At 40.1% G+C, this 18,665-nt stretch overlaps 1 protein-coding gene across 10 annotated transcripts in view; it reads left to right on the top strand.

Annotated features, from left to right (window-relative positions):
* The window catches only part of CHRNA7 (cholinergic receptor nicotinic alpha 7 subunit), a 160,109-nt gene that overhangs the window by 39,964 nt on the left and 101,480 nt on the right, over positions 1-18,665 (top strand). Inside the window, exons 1-2 of one of the 10 annotated variants that reach the window (XM_033919615.1) lie at positions 9,184-9,540; positions 9,802-9,941. The exons of 8 other annotated variants lie outside the window; for them this stretch is intronic. In XM_033919615.1, the coding sequence (XP_033775506.1) occupies positions 9,486-9,540; positions 9,802-9,941 (195 nt within the window). In that variant the 5' untranslated portion in view covers positions 9,184-9,485. Of the gene's footprint in view, positions 1-9,183; positions 9,541-9,801; positions 9,942-18,665 lie in introns of those variants that run through there. One more of the 10 variants, XM_033919624.1, reaches the window with a different exon arrangement.

Below are 18,665 nucleotides of genomic sequence, written 5' to 3'. Positions count from 1 at the left end.
TTCAACATGAGATCTTAAAAATTTATCAACATATGAAGATAATGCTTCTAATAAAGAACCTTTTGCAGAAATGATCGGTCTACCAGGTGGTTGCTGTATGTTTTTGTGAATTTTTGGTAATAGATATAGAACTGGAATGGTTGGATTAACTACATTCAAATATTGATGTTCACGTTTAGTTATATATCCATCAGATAATGCTTTTTTAGTGATTTTTGAAATAACAGTTTTTAATCTGTGAGTTGGATCTAAACGAATTTCCTTGTATATGGATGGATTGCATAATTGAGACAGTGCTTCTTTAATATAGTCTGCTCTATTCATGACGACTACAGCACCGCCTTTATCTGCATTTTTGATTACTAGTTGGTCATTGCTACGAAGCTTTTGTAAAGCGTTCCGTTCCATCTTTGTTAGATTGTTATTTCGGAAGGAAAACTTCATTTGGTCTATCTCTTGTAATATTAACTCTTTAAACACTGTTAAAGTAGAGTCAATTGGACCTGGTGGAACCCAATTTGATTTATTATAAACCACCGAACGGTCAGAAATCTTTTTATCCTTAAAAAAGATTTTCAATTGTAATGAACGTATGAATTTTTCAAAATCTATACGGAATTGAAAAGCATTGAAGTGATTTGACGGTACAAAAGATAGACCCAAAGATAGAACGTGTTCTTCTATGGGATTAAGTTGATATGATGATAAATTCACTACGGTCGATACAGATTTCTTTGTTGTCGTCCTCGTCGATTGTTTCTGCCACCTCTTTGTCTCCGGTAATTTTGTCTTCTTGTGGCTAAAAAATCAGCTGAAGAATCACTGCTGATAGAAGAACTTTGTGTAGTCTGGACACCTGAAGGTATTGAAACAGTGTTGGCATCATTCTTTCTGTACATCCAAGGATATACCCGACCTGATTCATAATCTTTCTGGTCTCTTGCTAATTTTCTCATTTTTTGTTTTCTTACAGATTCTTTATGTTTGTCGACTTGGCTGGTAATATCTTTAAATTTAATGTCAAACTCCTGTTCTCCTAGTTTAGATTTCAAGTTGACAAAGTCGGTGTCTAATAGAGCTTTTTGTGTGTTGATAACTTTCTTACTACGTTCTATCACTAATAACATAATGTCCAGTGAACATTTGTTAAGAATTTTGTTCCAACAGTCAATGAAATCAGTGTCATCTCTAAACATCTGTGGTTCTAGATGAACCCTCAATCCACGAGGAATGTGTTCTTTCTTGCAATATTCAACTAAAGCTGAACCATTCAATTCCAATCTCACAATTCGTTTATATTTGATGATAATGTCATTGATATCTGCTGATTCAATGGAATTAACAGTGGTGCTCAATGTTTCAAATTCATTCATAAGTGAATTGGCTTTATCTACTGTAAAGCTCAGACCGGAGGTCCATGATTTATTCGAAGTTTCCATAATGTGTACACAGTATCAACTGAATGAAGGAATGGAAAACAAAATAGTGTCCAAATGAGTCACGTAATGTAGCAAAAATAGATGGAACACTAATAGTGTATATAACGTGATTTAAATCAAGGGAAAAAAGACCTCAAAATACCCCTAAAATGTGAACAATGAAGTCACAAATATTTCGGGGTTGGGTATCATCACTGGTCAAAAACCCTTGAAGTATTTTTAAATTTTTACTTTTAATTAATTTTTTAAATCTTTTTAAGTACTTTTGTGAATATAGTGTATATCATTTCTGTGTTCACGTTTTCTTTCTATGAACAAATGAGCAATTAAATGGCTGGCAACCATTCATTCAATGCCAAGATAATCAACATGCTTATACTTAAATGTTGATAAACTTATCTTTGATAACCCGACGGGGGCCCAGTCCGTTTCGCACTGATGGGCTTCTTCAGGGGTAATGAAAAAACTTGTTGAATTGCCAGTTGAATTTCAACTTTTGCTCAAAGATCTTTAATGCTTCTTGGATATGTACAGTGTTTGTATGAAGTAGGTCCCCCAGTACCATACTACAATATACAGAAAAACAATGGAATGTACAACTTTATTAAGGCCCTCTTTTTTACTAAGTTACAGTAGAGGTTTCTACCGCAGACCAGAGCGCTAAATGCTCCGATGCTGCTTTGATGCTTATAGGAATTCCATGAGCATCGGAGCATTTAGCGCTCCGGACCAAAATAGAAACCTCTACCGTGGCTTAGTAAAAAAACAAAGTATGTTAGTTATTATCTAAAAATGCTAACTCAGTAGACAGATTTTGCATTTGCAGAGAATGTTCTACAAATGCTAAATTCAAAAGTCAACTGTTCATACAGCCGATGGTTTCAAAATTTTGAAAATATTTAACTCGGAAGATATATAAGCACTGATTCCCAAACAAATCATCTGAGTAAAAATGTCAATATTTTCAGCTTATCTCAACTTTACACTAATATTTAAATCTATTAAAGGCCTCAGATACACCTCCTCCGCCTCTAATGAATCAATTTTATCGAGCGGGGACTACTGTGCAATGAGTTTCTCACTGGCCTTGAAAAACATATTTTAATCTTTTTTTCATTTTGTTATTTTATCTTTTTTTCTTAAGGTACAAAAGTTTATATTTTAAGAGATGAATTATGTACTTAGCTTTAACTCATCTTCTAATCAATTTCAACCTGGGAGCATTGGATCTGACATGCTTCGCAAGTACAGTGGTACCTCAGTTTATGAGTGCACCGGTTTGCGAGTGTTTTGCAATACGAGCAAAACATTCGCAAATTTGGTGCCTCGTAAACCGAGCTTGCCTCGCTGTACGAGCACCACCCCCCCCGGTGACCCGGCATCCCCCCCCGCTCGCATTGCCCCCCCCCTCCACCACGATCCTACTTCCCCCCCCCCCCGAGCAGTCAATGATACCCTTTACCCGACTTGGCACCAGTGCCGGTGCCCGAAGATCCTCCCTCTTCTGGCGCGGCCTAGGCTGGGCGGTGCGTCGGAGATCCTCCTTCTTCTGGGCTGGGCTGGACTGGCTTTGAGCATTTGCGCATGCTCAAAGCCTTCTGGTCTCGCTCTCAATCTCGGAGAGAGCGAGACCAGAAGGCTTTGAGCATGCGCAAATGCTCAAAGCCAGTCCAGCCCAGCCCAGCCCAGAAGAAGGAGGATCTCCGACGCACCGCCCAGCCGCGCTAGAAGAGGGAGGATCTTTGGGCACAGGCACTGGTGCCAAGTCGGGTAAAGGGTGTCTTTGACTGCTCGGGAGGGGGAAAGTAGGATCGCGAGCGGGGGGGGATGCTGGTTCGCAGGGGGGGGGGGAAGCTGGATCGTGGGGAGGGGTTTGGAACAGCGTCGGATTCCTCAAGTGGGGGGGAGAATGAAGCAGCGCCGGTAGCCTCGTGGAGGGGGAGGGGAGGAGGTGGAACCAATCAAAGCAGTTTCCCTTACTTCCTATGGGGAAACTTGCTTTGATATACGAGCAATTTGGTTTACGAGCATGCTTCTGGAACGAATTATGCTCGTAAACCAAGGTTCCACTGTATATTGCATTTCCAAGGATCCCCCAGTGCCGCTATTGTCATCCGACTCTCCCTAAAGTTCTAGAGTAAGATCTTACTCTAGAACTTTAGGGAGAGTCGGATGACAGCGGCACTGGGGGATCCTTGAAAAAGCAGTATACTTGCGAAACATGTCAGATCCAATGCTCCCAGGTTGAAATTGATTAGAAGATGAGTTAAATCTAAGTACATAATTCATCTCTTAAAATATAAACTTTTTTGTATTTTACAAAAAAGGTTAAAATATGTTTTTCAAGGCCAGTGAGGCACTCATTGCACAGTAGTCCCCGTTCGATAAAATCAATTGATTAGCAGCGGAGGAGGTGTATCTCAGGCCTTTAATAGATTTAAATATTAGTGTAAAGCTGAGATAAGCTGAACATATTGACATTTTTACTCAGATGATTTGTTTGGAAATTCAAAAGTCAAGCACATGTACTATTTCTATGCCTACACGCAACAGAATATCCTTACCATGTTTATAAAAAACAGCTTTTTTGCAAGCACAGAATGCACATTGTTTCTCCCTTTCTATTATCGGATAGATCAAAAGACAATGTGGAGAAATCTGTATATACTGTGGATTTCTCTATTTTGGCCTTGCAAATTGCACGAGTTATTTATACACATTGGCAAGTGTTGTCTATACATCCAGGTTTTCAATCAGGCTCTCGCATTGCATTTTCACTGGGCAAGAACCTCAGAGGTCCCTAATGGTTATCGAACGTGTGACACATATAAATCTGGTATACTCTGACTGGATTAATCCTAGCACCAAAAACAAAGAGTTCTGTTATCAAGTCTTCTACAAACTTTTTTGTCATTTGTTATTTACATCATCCATTGTCCTTGCCAAAGCTGTATGTTGGATAGACCTCCAGACTTATGAATGTCTATCTAACTGAGCCTATGGAGCCAGTTGACTACAAGTACATGTACAACTCCATTAATGTCTCTGTTTACATTGTTGTCATTTTTTCTTTGATCTTCATTAGTTTATATTTGATCAAATTTCTGATTCTATCAGAGGGATGATTGGAGCTATAAGATAGCATGGTGGGAACAATATTGGATCTTTATGACTCGATCTAAGACTCCTGTAGGACTCAATAAAGAAGTAGAATAGAACAGCATATTTAAGCAAATTTGATTTACTATGTGGTAGGGTTACCATATTTTAAGAACATAAGAGATGCCGTTGCTGGGTCAGACCAGTAGTCCATTGTGCCCAGCAGTCCGCTCACGCGGCGGCCCTTTTGGTCAAAGACCAGTGCCCTAACTGAGACTAGCCTTACCAGTGTACGTCCTTGTTCAGCAGCAGGAACTTGTCTAACTTTGTCTTGAATCCCTGGACACATGACCCCGCCCCACCCCACACCAGCCCCTTCTGCTCCAGTCACACCTTGTTCCACCTTCAAACCCACCCCATTCTGCCCCAGCCCCATCCCCACAAAGCCTCCGCTCTTCCCCAACGAGCTCTGGCCGTGTCTGGAGGACCTGGAGCATGTACGGATGCATGCGACATCATCCACATATGCCCTCCAGATGTGGGAGGAGCTTGTCAAGGCTTTCCAAAACCCGGACAAACTGCCGGGTTTTTGAAAGTCCATTCAGGAGCCCGGACAGTTCTCTAAAAAGAGGACATGTCCAAGTTTTCCCAGATGTCTGGTAACTCTACTATGAGGCCTGTAGAAGTGTGAGCAAGAGCTGGGCCTGGAGCCTTTATCAACACAGCTACACAGAGATTTAAATGTGAAATAAAGCAATTTAGTTTTGTGCAGAAAAAGGGGTGACTTGTTCCCTTCATAGGTCAGGAGAAAATAAACAAAAAATCAGTCCTTATATTCATAAGGTTCTCTCTTGTGGCCTGCTCCTGGAAGGCCAAGGTGTGCACTAGTCTGTCACTGAAAACAGCTTGTCTTTGGCTTGGAGTGTCAGAAAAAGTTTTCTCTTTCAAAATTCAGGACAATCGGGTCAGGCTTGGCCCTGAGTCTAAAGTTCTAGTTTTAGCAGGGTTCCAAGATAAACGTGGCCTACCTGAGTACAGTTTCTGCAGCTTACACTTCTGCAGTGGAGACTTAAGGTGAATGATCTGTGCTGAGGATTTTTCATCCTGCCTTGACCAGGTTCTCCCTGCTCTGCTGTTGCTGAGTCATCTCTTCCCTGCTCTGTAGCCTGATTTTTAAGGTGGCTCTGTGACCGAGAGAGTGCTGTTAAGGGGGAACGATAACAACCGATACACCCTTCACAAGGTCCTTTTACTATAGTGCATTAAGCAGTTAACACATGAATTAATGCACATTTAATCTTTCTGTGATATGGAACTGCTATTATAAAATACTAGCTTAAGTCTGCATTCTCACACCCAGTGGTGTAGTGAGGGTGAGAGGCACCCAAGGCAGTGGTGCCCCTCTCTGCCCTCTTCTACACCCCCCCCCCCCCACTTCCACACGCGCCTTTCCCACTCTCTCCTGCCATGTGCGTGCCACTTCCCTTCCCCCACAGGTCAGAGGAAGAGCTGACACTTGGGGTTGCTGCTCACGCCAGGAACATTACAGAGGTACGGAGAAAGGGAAGTGGTGTGCACCCATGGTAGTGGGGGGAGGAGGGGCGGAGAAGAGGACGGGTGCTTGTATCCTCACCAAAATGGCACCCGGGGCCCCCCTGCCCCCTCTTACTAAGCTACTGCTCACACCTAACTTTAGACTTAAGCATTTGTGGTAGCCAAAGGCTGGCATAAATGCTCACATCTACCTACTTATAAGGGGGTGCTGAAAAGTTCTCAGCCCAACCAACCATCTTCCTAAGTTCTGAGCGTTATTTTGCAACTGTAGTTCGAGTGTTATTTCGTTAAGTGCCAATAAACAGAATTCTATGTTTTCACATTGTTTCAGATCATTGATTGAACCATACCCGTGTCATTCTCTTCTTGGCTGGGCTGAGAACTTTTCAGCACCACTTTGTATATGCAAGGCATACCCCCTGATCCACCCATGCCCCTCCCATAGCCATGCCCCCTCAGAGATGGGCACTATAAAAATTAGGTGTGATGTTTACAAGTCACATTATTATGACCACCTGCTAATATTTATTTTTATTTAATATTTATATATCATTTATATCCAGAATAACCACCTCTGACGTAGCAATTGTAGGCTCGGGGCCCTATCTGGAGGGCCTCTGCGCATGCGCATAACATCATCGTATCGATGTCCATGCATTTCCTGATGCCCTCCAGCCCTTGCCCCGAGTTTACTGTGCTGTGGCTGCAAAAAGCTTGCAGAACACTGCTTTAGAGAATTCACGCTTATTGCATATCATCCCGGCACCTAACTTTGGGAGACCTATACATAATTCTCTGTAATGACTATATATATGAGGAAAATTTGTGTTCACTGAAGGCTCAGGTGAAGTATCTTATGGATATTCATTGCTGATCACTTGACATCCTGACTGGCTGTGGAGTCCAGAAGCCAAAACTTCCTGAAACATAGTGGGTCCTTTAATGATCCTGAGGCCTTGTGGAATTCTCTTCTGTTGACAAGGATCTAGAAGAAAGACAAAATATTTATTTATTTATTCAATTTTCTATACCGTTCTCCCAGGAGAGCTCAGAATGGTTTACATGAATTTATTCAGGTACTCAAACATTTTTCCCTGTCTGTCCTGGTGGGCTCACAGTCTATCTAATGTACCTGGGGCAATGGGGGGATTAAGTGACTTTCCCAGGGTCATAAGGAGTAGCATGGGTTTGAACCTACAACCTCAGGGTGCTGAGGTTGTAGCTTTAACCACTGCACCACACTCTTTAAGATGAATGACTTCTTTCCATTCGTCTAATAAGACCCCCGAGGAATGCATTTTTATTTTGCTGAAACACGGCCTGCGTTGGGTCATTTTTGTTTTATACATTATTTGGTTTTTATCCTGTGGGTCACTTGTGACTGCATACACCCTTTTGGTTTGTTTTTAAGATTATTGTTTTTACGTTATTTGGATGCTTATTAAACTACATGCTGGTATATCCTACTTTCTGTTTCACAATCTTTTTGTTGTTTGGCTGTGGAGTAGACAGTAGAGAATGACACGGGGACAAATTTTTCCCCATCCCCGTGGGAACTCATTTTCCTGTCCCATCCCGGCAAGTTCTATTCCTGTCCCTGCCCCATTCCTGCAAAGCTCCGTCCTCATCTGCACAAGCCTCAAACACTTTAAAATCATAAGTGCTCGAGGCTTGTGTGGTTAAGGCAGAGCTTACAGGAATGGGGCAGGGACAGGGAAAGCGACAAAACTCACGGGGATGGGAAGGGGAAATTGAGTTCCTGTGGGAACGGGGAAAAACTTGTCCCCGTGTCATTCTCTACAGTGGAGTCCACCTATGTCAGAATTATCTTTGTTCCTGAAGAAGTCAGGAAAATCAGAGGCATACGGAAACTTATGCTTTAAGCCAGAGGTACATTCCCTGAATGGGTTTAAGCACCTTTTTAAATGAATGTGAGAAAAAAGTTACTGAATAAATATGGCATGATATACAATATCCAGTAGCTTTATGTTAGGTGTCGGGAGCTTTTTACTGCATGCAGATAAAAGGCAGATTACCTTTTACATTTGTTTCACAAAATCTATAATGCCAGTTACTGAGGCTGTGCCTACCTGCCTACCTGTCTGTGTGGCCCATATGTATGCATATCGTTTTTAATGAGGAAAGATGAACTATTCAAAATACCGCTTAGTTGTAAGCAGGTTATAAATGTGAAAAAAATACATTAAAAAAATAAATAAGATACTTGAAATGTAGGTTGATGGCCAGGCATCATGGATTAAGCATGTTTTATGGTTTAGTGGAAAACTATGGACATGTGTAAATAGTGTGGCTTCATGCAACAAATCTTCAAACAAAAATGAGGATTCTACTACTCCTCTATTTTTAATTGTGAAAGGATCTCTCTCAATTTAAATGCCACTTAATGTGCTGTTCATCCTGTAATTTATTTCTTTTTTTTTTTTGTTATTTAGCCCGTCTTCCCAAAAGAGCCCGGAGCAGGTTACAGGTCAATAAAACCCATCCTAATCCCAAACCAGATAGCCCCACAAACGAATGCCATTATTTGCTTTATGCCCAGCTTATACGTTTCATTCAGACTTTGCACATGAAGCAGAAAACCTCTCGCCCGTCCTTTCAAAACAGTCTTCAGACATATGGCTCTGGTGCCACATTTTGCCTTCTCCCACTGCCGCCTGCCTCAAAGCTTACGAGAAATCAAGCGCTTTGTGAAAGCTTTGCCGTGTCCCCTGGAAATTAGCCCGTAAATCCTCGCTGATCCCTCCAATAAAAAGATGAATGGCTTGAAGACTTCACTTTGTGAGCAGCAGCAGCAGCAGCGAGATCCAGCGCCTTTGATTCCATAGGATCAGTCAGTCCTCCATCGCCCCCGTCTAGTGGGGAAGCAGTGGCAGACTGAGGGAGCTGACCAAGGTCTGCATTTCTGACATTAGCATACAGAGCCCCAGCATCCTATAATAATAAACCTTGCTACAAAAGGGACGGGATATCAATTTTTTTTTTTTGCAACAAAATGGGTCTGTAGCCAACTTCCCAGCTCCCTCCAGCTCTTTGTCTCTGGAGAGCCTGATGCCGTAGGAAGGCTGGTGGGGGTGGGAAGAGCCATCAGCCTAAGGAGGAGGAGCCCAGGGTCTGGGCAAGGAAAGGGCTGCTCTGGCTGCTTGGGTCCTGCCGTCCTTGCCACACATTCAGTGTCGAGCGGAAACCTGAACGGTCCCTGAGCAGGGGCTGCCTTACTGTGTCACCGCTCAAATGAATTAATTGATCCAGCGAGCTGGATCCAGCGTGTTTTTTTGCAGGATTCCGGATTATACCCACAGACTGAGGTGCAAGCATCTAAAGTTTGCATTTCGGGACAAATATTAAGTGGTTCTTTTAGGACTCTCCGCAACCATGGGCTTTAAGGAGCTCAATTTCTGGATGACTGTAGCAGCCTCTCTGATAAGTGGTAAGTTAAAATCTTTTTTTTCCTCCCTCTGCATTCATTTCTCTTGATGTTAAATAGAGGCATGCCTTAAAGATGCTGCCAACCTTTTAAAAAGAAAAAAAACAAGGAAAATATGTAGTTTCCTTGCGCTCTCAGTTTTGCAATTGACAGTCTGGCTCATAAGCATGCAATCTGCTAATAACTGTATTTAAAATGAGACCTTTGCTCTATGGTCAGCGACACTTGTCAGTTGGTTCACCTTTCTCTTTCTTCGCACTGAAGTGTCGCTGCAAGGAGAATACCAGAGGAAGCTGTACAAGGAATTGCTGAAGAATTACAATCCTTTAGAGAGACCCGTGGCCAATGACTCCCTTCCTCTCACCGTTTCGTTTGGACTCAGCCTCATGCAGATCATGGATGTGGTAATTATAAACCTGGGCAGGGAGGGGAACTTCTATTAATCAATTCACACTCCCATAACTTAAGTAATGACAAGGATGGTTATAAAAACAAAGAGGCCAAAGACCATATTTCATTGGAGACGGTGCAATAATTGGCAAACTTTAAATGACCATAGATGATTAGATCCAAATTGAAAGCGCATTGATACTGCCGAAAATCCATTTTATGTATTGATTTCATTTTGACACAATGATCCCCCCCCAAAAAAAAAAAAAAAAATCCTCCAAGCCATCAAAATAAAAATATATGGAGATCTTTTAGCTTACAAGGTTTCTATAAATAACATTTGATTGTTCCAATTCTGGAAAATAGGGATATATTTATTTCTAGACGTAAATAAAACATTTTACTAAGGTGCGCTAGCATTTTTAGCGCACGCAGGAAATTACAGCGCACTACGTTTCTAGAACTAACGCCAGCTCAATGCTGGCATTAAGGTCTAGTGCGTGCAGCAATATAGCACGTGCTATTCCGCGCGTTAAAGCCCTAACGCGGCTTAGTAAAAGGAGCCCATAGTATTTTGGTGCTTTTTCCCCAGTTCAACAGACTAAACTCTTCCAGAGATATTAATTTATTAAGCTTAACATATTTCCAAAAGCTATAAATAGCATATCTGTTAATTTAATGTGGACCATATTTTTTTCACCATTCATTTTCAAATTCTGGACCTATGGCACAGTAACAGAACAACAAGACATTTAAACTACATACTGTAAGACAAAAGCTGAAGGGAAATCCCCAAATCATTCAATTATGTGCTGGTTCTTTTAGAAACCTGAAGCTCTGTCAGATCTGATTTGATGTATGGTATAGTTGGGAACCTGCAAAACACAATATACAAGGTAACCAAAACTAAGGGCTCCTGTTACGAAGCCACATTAGCGGTTTTAACTTACGCAGTTTTTTAGCGCACGCTAAACCCATGCTATGCGGCTAGAAAAAAATGCCAGCTCAATGCTGGTGTTAGCGTCTAGCACGGCCGGCAGTTTAGCACGCGCTATTACACGCGTTAAATCGCTAATGCGGCTTCGTATAAGGAGCCCTAATACTTAAATTGTTACCAAACCAGGAAGTGGATCCAGCAATCACAACGCATAGAGAAAAAAAGCCTCAAACCTAAGTAGCAGAATAAATAAAGGAACCTCTAGCTGCCTTAAATCTTCTCAGCAGCATTTTAAAAAAAAACTCCACCGAGAACTTGCTCCATATCTCAAAAAGGTCCAAATCACTGTGCAGTGGGAAGTTAGAATATCGCTTATCTTTAGCTGGAGAATCAAACACATAATTCATAGTCCCCAAATCTTCAATTCTTCAAAAACTCCAATAGTTCCGAGAGGGATCCTTGTTTTCCCCGGCTGCGTCAGCACTACCGGCTCTTACCTGATGCAGCCAGATAATCTGGTGAAAGAAGGACCCTTTTGAGAACTATTAAGATTTTGTGAACATTTGGGGACTATGAACTGTGGCCCGGATTCTCTAACTGGTGCCGTTGTTAGTGTCCTTCTTAATAGTGGCCGTCGATCGTATGTAAATCACGCGATGGTGCCGGTTACAGAATCGCACCTCTAGAAAAAGGCAGGCACAATTCCGGTGCCTACCTTTGATGTGAATTGTTCCTCTGTAGGTGTTTTATTTATTCATTTGATTTTATATCCTGTCCTTCCTTCCAGAAGGACTACAAGTTTACATACATAATTTTGGCTGCCTAATGCCACTTCTTAGTTGGGCTGAGAACTTTTCAGCAGCCCTTCTACTGTGATGTCATAATACCTCATTCCAACAAAGAGCCAACCTCATTGGTGATATCACAAAGGCTTGGTTTCCCTATACTTGTGCCCATTTGCTAGATGCATTTGCCTCATTGAAATGAGAAGTCTAATCTAATCTAAATCTATGATTTACATACCGAGTCATCCCTGATGCACAGGGCTCAAATTGTTTAATAATAATTGCAATTATATGAAGAAGTTATCATTAAAAGTTATCTGCTAAAAAGGTTTTTTAGAAGAACAAAAGTGATAAGTAAGATCTTAGTTGAGAAGGTAAATCATTCCAAATTGCAGTTAATAAGTAATGCAAAGAATGAGTAAATTTGCTGATAAATCTGTTACCTTTTATGGATGGAAAAGAAAATTTGAATATGTAAATGATTCTATGGGCTCCTTTTATCAAGCCGTGCTAGCGGTTTAACGCGCGTAATAGCATGCGTTAAACCGCTAGCCGCTAACGCCTCCCTTGAGCAGGCAGTAGTTTATAGGCCAGCGCGGGGGTTAACGCGTGATGAAACATCACGCGTGTTAACCCTGCTAGCGTGGCTTGATAAAAGGAGCCCTATAGCCTGAAGATCTCATGGAGTTTAAAGATAAAAGAATCAAGGGATTAAAAAGTCCATGTAAAATCTTAAAAACAATACATGCACATTTGAACTGGACTCTCAGGCAAAAAGGAAGCCAATGTAAACTCAACAGAGGAGATACATGATCGTATTTTGTTTTCCCATCATTTTCTTCTTGGTTGGGCTGAGAACCTTTCAGCAGCCCCTTGTATTGTGATGTCATAATGCCTAAGACCCAACTTCACTGGTGATGTCACAATGGCTTGGTTTCCCTATACATGTGTGCTAGATGCATTTTCCTCATTGAAACAAAAAATGTCAAGAAAAGTTTGGAATAACTTTTAAGTTTCATGGCTCCAGATCACTCGCTTCTTAGTTGGGCTGAGAACATTTCAGCGGCCCTTTGAAAATGGCACTGGAAAATATCAGCACAGAGCACTATTTTGTAAATGGCACTCCGGTCTGTGCACCATTTATAGAACAGTGCTTAGAGATCATTTCCATCCCAAAAACATGAGTGCTGACATTTACGCCAGCTGAAACCTGGCGTAAAAGCTGGCACACAACTCTGAATTTTGGTTTGGAAATGGAGCTATTTAAACCCCGTGTGTAACTTTTAGGAATGCCCCTGCAATGCCCTGGCCAAGCTACCTTTTGAGTTACATGCTAAAGGATATAGGCACAAGAGGTTATAAAACAGGGGCTAGAAGATGCAGGAATAGATTTAAACTATTACCAACTAACTCCAATAATTGCTTGTTAATATCCAATTAATATCATAAGTTAATTAATCTGAATGTGGATCTTTGATCCACGTGCAAATATCAGCCCCCAAATCTCAGTGCCATATTTAGAATCCAGGGATAATGTTCTATTACTCTTTGTAATCAAAATCACAGGTCTTTGGAACGACCTCACCACCCCGCTGCGGAACCTGAGCTCTCTTCAGTTATTCCGCAAACAACTGAAAACCTGGCTTTTCAGCAAATTGTAGCTCTATCCTTCCCCCCTTTCTCTCCCCCCTTCTACACATAAGTTCATGTAATCCTTTTTCTTCTTCTCTACCCACTATTTTAAGTTCTTGTAAACCGTGTCGAGCTCCATTCTCATGGAGATGATGCGGTATATAAACTTAAGGTTTAGATTAGATTAGATTAGATTTGTGCACTTTTGTATATTGGCTTCTAGGTGTAATTGATGTCACTACTCTAAAAAAGATGTGTTACAAACCCATTAAAATTATAGGGCTTGATAGTCAAAAGAGAGGCTCCCGTCCAGTTAAACCCCACTGAGCTGTTCATTCCAAGATATTCAGTGGCATTTACTCCCCTTTTACAAAACTGCGTTAGGCTTTTTTATCCCCGCCCATGGAATTCTATGAGTGTCGGAGCTAATACCACCGATAACATCCCCCCCCCCCCCCGGGAGGATAACCAGATAGTTTTGCTGAACATCCTCTCTGATCATCAAAGCAGTAACCGGCTAGGTTACGGGTGGAACAAGGGCACAGCATGGGCAGAGCCGACAGTTTTTCAGTCCGCTAACCAGTTAACTGAGAAGATAAAGGGCTCCTTTTACTAAGGTGCGCTAGCGGTTTTAGCGTGCGCTTAGCATGCACTAGACGCTAATGCCACCATGGAGCTGGCATTAGTTTTTTCATTTAGCGTGGGGGTTTGCGCGTGCTAAAAACGCTATTGCATCTTAGTAAAAGGAGCCCAAAGTTAGGACAGCTAAAAGGATGGATGTGTCTATGGATTTCTGGAATGGACTAGTAAGCTGTCTTAATTAAAGCACCAATCTGATTGCAGAAAATAAATATCATTGCCTACCTAGAGGACTGCTTCTGGTTGTTAACAGTTTGCTGCAGTCTTCTCTTCAATCAAATTGGTGCTTTTATACCCTTTTAACAAGTACATACCATGGATACAGTATCAGACACATTTTTGGTGACCTTTGAGGCAGGTGATTTTCTGCCAAAACATGGTACTGTGTCAGGTCTTTTTGGATGTGAATAGGGTGCTGTAATAAATTTTGACTTTGAATTCTGATCCCAGGAGTGAAGTCATTTTTTCATCCTTTTTTTTTTTTTTTACTGTCTACTGGACTTTCAGAGGTGTCTCTAAGAGATAAAAAAAACTTTCAGTGAATTTTCACCATATTCGTCATAAAGTCCAGTTGTCTGGGGATCCAATGTGGCTGATGGTGCTGATTAATGACTGACTGTTCAGAGTTGAACTCCTTTTTTTTTTTTTTTCCATTGTCGCTGCTGTTGAGAATGTTTAAAAGGAGAGGAAAAGTAAGGAAGCTTTACCTAATACTCCTCTGCTGGGTTAATCCTCAATCTGGTCATAGTTCAACATTGGCATGATAATCCACATTTTGTTACAGATATTCAAAGGAAAATCATTGATCAAGTTATTGTAGAGTGGGAGGAGGGTCACTAAGAAAAACTTCTAAATTATAAAGAACAACGATGGATCTATTTTTTGGTTTAAATGTGGAAACTGAATGGATGACATTAGTCTATCACAAAGTAGCTCTGTGATTGGCCATTTTTAGTCACATATCATTGGGTATATGTTTCAGTGAAAAAAATGCCATCATCATCTTGATACAAGAGGGTGTTTATTAACATGGCAGTGCATGCTTTCTAAAGTTATGTTGGACAAAAATTTATACAATTTTTTAATAGAAAAATATTTTGATAGTTTTCTGTCTTACTAGATAACCGGCACTTAAGTTTTATGTATATACAGTATATTTTTTTGGATAAATGAGGAATTTTTAAACTGTTATTTTGCAGCTACAGCGTTATGTGAAGCATAATTTCATGTCAAATCTGAGTCATCATACCCAAAGACCAAGTTTAAAATAGAAATAAAAATTAAATAAAAGATTTTGTAAATAATAACATTCTATAACAAGAATCACAAAAAGGCAATTGAACTTTATGATGAATATGGAGAACATTCCACGGTGACTGTGCTTATCTCCGAGTGGCACCTCTGAAAGTCCAACATTTGAAATAACCTTTTTGTCTAGTGAAACCTGTTCAATTATGACACTTGAAGACCTCCTAGATTGAAGTGAATGCTTATATTTCATTTTTTTTTTTTTTGAAAGGGCAGGTAAAAACCTGCACATTTCATCCAGTCTGCCCAACAAGGACTTCAGAGTTGAGTAGTAAACTTACATCTCTATCTCTCCCTGCCAATTTTGGGGCACAGACCAGCCCTGCACTGGTCCTACCTCCCAGCTACTGGAGTTGCCATCAAGTCCATTCCAGCCTTGATCTAGATCTGTTTTTTGCCATTTACAGGACCATGATCATAGAAGCCTGCCCGGCATTGGTCTTCCCAACTTCTGAAGTTCACTCCAGCTATGAGATCATTTAAGTTATGTTTTAATTGAATTTCATCCTTTTCCTATGTATACTGTTCCTCTGTTGTTTATCCCACACACTTTTTTTTTTAATTCTGTCATCATCTTTGTTTTCACAGCCTTCTACAGGAAGGCATTTTGGGCATCCAGCATCCTTCTGTAAAAAAGTATTTCCTGATATCCTTCCTCAGTCTCCCACCCTGCAACCCCAACACGTGACCTCTAGTTCTATCACTTTCCCATTTCTGAGAAAGATTAGTTCATGAAAGGTCTGAATCTTGTAAACACTCCATTAAAGAAGGCTATTACTCATCTGTTAGCTTCCAGTTCAGGCCTGTATAATGTTTAAATTAGTCTGTTTAGATTTTAAAACCTCACATGGTCTAGTTTCTGCTCACTTTACAAAACTGATCATCATTTCATCTTCCAGCTGATGCTTCCATATGTCAGATAGTTGTTATCTGTTCCCTTGACTAAGGCAATACAACTTAAGAGTCTGGGATGTCTCTTTCTTCTTCCAAGCTGCCCATATTTAGAATGGGTTGCCTGTATCTGTCAAGCAACAGTCTTTCTATTCTCTGCTTCAAAAGCATTTAAAAGGATTGTGAAAAATTGCAAGAGAATCTTACAAGACTGGGCGACTGGGCAACCAAATGGCAGATGATATTTAATGTGAACAAATGCAGATGATTCATGTAGGAAAGAAGAAGCCAAACTATATAAGAAGTCACAGGAAAAGGATCTAGATGTCCTAATTGATGATGTGTTGAAATCCTCTGCTAAGTAGTAGTAGCAACTATAAAAGCCCATTGGGACAGACAGGGAAAAATGCTTGAGTACCTGAATAAATTCATGGAAACCATCCTGAGCTCCCTGGCGAGAATGGTATACAAAACTGAATTAATAAATAAAAACAAATAGAATTTTAGGAATTATTAGGGAAGGAATGGAAAACAAAACTGAAAATATTGTAATGCCTTTGCATCGTTCCATGGTGTGACCACACCTTGAATATTGTGTGCAATTTTGGTTACTGCATCTCAAAAAAGATAGTAAAATTAGAAAAGGTCCAGAGAAGGATAATGAAAATGGTAAAGGGGATGGGACGGCTTCACTATAAAGAAAGGTTAAAGAGGCTAGGGCTCTTAAGCTTGGAGAAGAGATGGCAGATGGGAGAAGTATATAAAATATTGAGCAGAGTGGAGATGGTAGATGTGAATCACTTGTTTACTCTTTCCAAAAATACAAGGGACTAGGGGGCACACAATGAAGCTGCTAAGTAGTACATTTAGAACAAACTGGAGAAAATATTTCTTTACTCAAAGTGTAATTAAACTCTCAAATTTGTTGTCGGAGAATGTGGTAAAAGCAGCGTAACAGGGTTTAAAAAAAGGTTTGGACAATTTCCTAAAATTGAGAAAATTCACTACATTTTTCTAAGATAAGCCGGATAAAATCTGTTTTATGTTTTAGTTTTATATTGCAAGATACTTGTGACCTGGATTGGCCACAGTTAGAAACGGGATACTGGGCTTGATTGACCTTTGGTCTGGCCCAGTATGGCAAGGCTTATGTTCCTATGTTCTTATGAATATTTATTTTACAAAGATTGTTAAATCTGATTTTTTTTTTTTCTAATTATATGTCTCGATTTCTCTTAATAATTGATAATTCCCAGTGATTTTCTGGCTAATCTTTAGTAAAAGGCTTTGGATCTATTTTGGGTTTAAGTGGATTATAAATGTTGAGATTAGATTAGAAGGCCCCTGCACCTTACCTTGGAACCTCAATTGGTGCTCAATTTGCTTATGATGATTCCTCTGGAATCTCTGGACACTATTTGTCTTTGAAATTCCTGACTTTGAAAGTACTTTTCCTAATAGAAACCACATTAGCTAGAAAAGTAAGCTTCAGTTGTTGGTAACCTAGAAACCACACAATACCATCATCTCAAGGTTGTTTTTTGGATACATTCCAAATTCTTGTCTACAGCTGTGACAGCTTTTCACCTGATTGAGGAAATAGTATTTCCTATTTTCTTTCGGAAGGCTCATTCAAATCTTCACAAGAAAGCTTTCCATACTCTGGACTGTAAACAGGTTCTCAACTGTTACTTTTTTAAAAAAAACTGAATTGTGAAAAAAATCAACTCAGTTTTCACCTCATTTGATCTTAATAAAACTAGTATGTCATTTACAAAAAAAAAAAGTCAAGTAAATTGGCCTGTTTATTCTATATAATTTCAATATTCGATTCTATATTCTATATAACATTTATAGCCTGCTCTAATCTCCAACCAGATTCTAGGCAGATAACAATATTTAAAAATAATACATCAACATTCTCAGCAAATTTACAATAAATCAATAAAATAAGAGTTTAAAAAATTTTTTTTTGAAAGATTATAATATGAAGAAACTTTTTTTTAATTCAGTAGGAAGATCATTCCAAAGTTTGGTTCCTACATATTCAAAAGATTTACTCATCAAAGACTTCAAAATAATATATTTACTTGTTGAATAACTGAGCTTCAAAGAATGCTGGAAATCCTACTTACTGGAAAGGATAAATATGTTAATAAACCTTCAGGTTCCATACCATATAACATTTTATATATCAACTAGTCTTTAAGCCCATTACATTAACGGGTGCTAGAATAGATGTGTCTGACTCTTTCTTTCTTTCTCTCTCTCTCCTTGGTCGCTTTCTGTCTGTCTGTCTTTCTGTCTGTCTCTCTCCTCGGCTGTCCACCACCACCCCTTGCCTGCTCCCCCTGTCCCTGCTGAATCATTAAACAGGATACTTTGTGCATTCAAAAACTTATTTTATACTTAGAACTCTGCTCAGAGACATGAAGGCTGATTACTCCACCTCACCCACCAATCATTGCAGTGTTCAAAAAATAGTTTTTGTAAGATTTTCAATAAATAAAGTGCTAGCCTTAACAGCTATGCTAACACTACAAACA

The sequence above is a fragment of the Geotrypetes seraphini genome, chromosome 14, assembly GCF_902459505.1.
Source record: "Geotrypetes seraphini chromosome 14, aGeoSer1.1, whole genome shotgun sequence".
NCBI classification, from domain to species: domain Eukaryota; kingdom Metazoa; phylum Chordata; class Amphibia; order Gymnophiona; family Dermophiidae; genus Geotrypetes; species Geotrypetes seraphini.
This window is presented reverse-complemented; position numbering and strand designations above follow the sequence as displayed.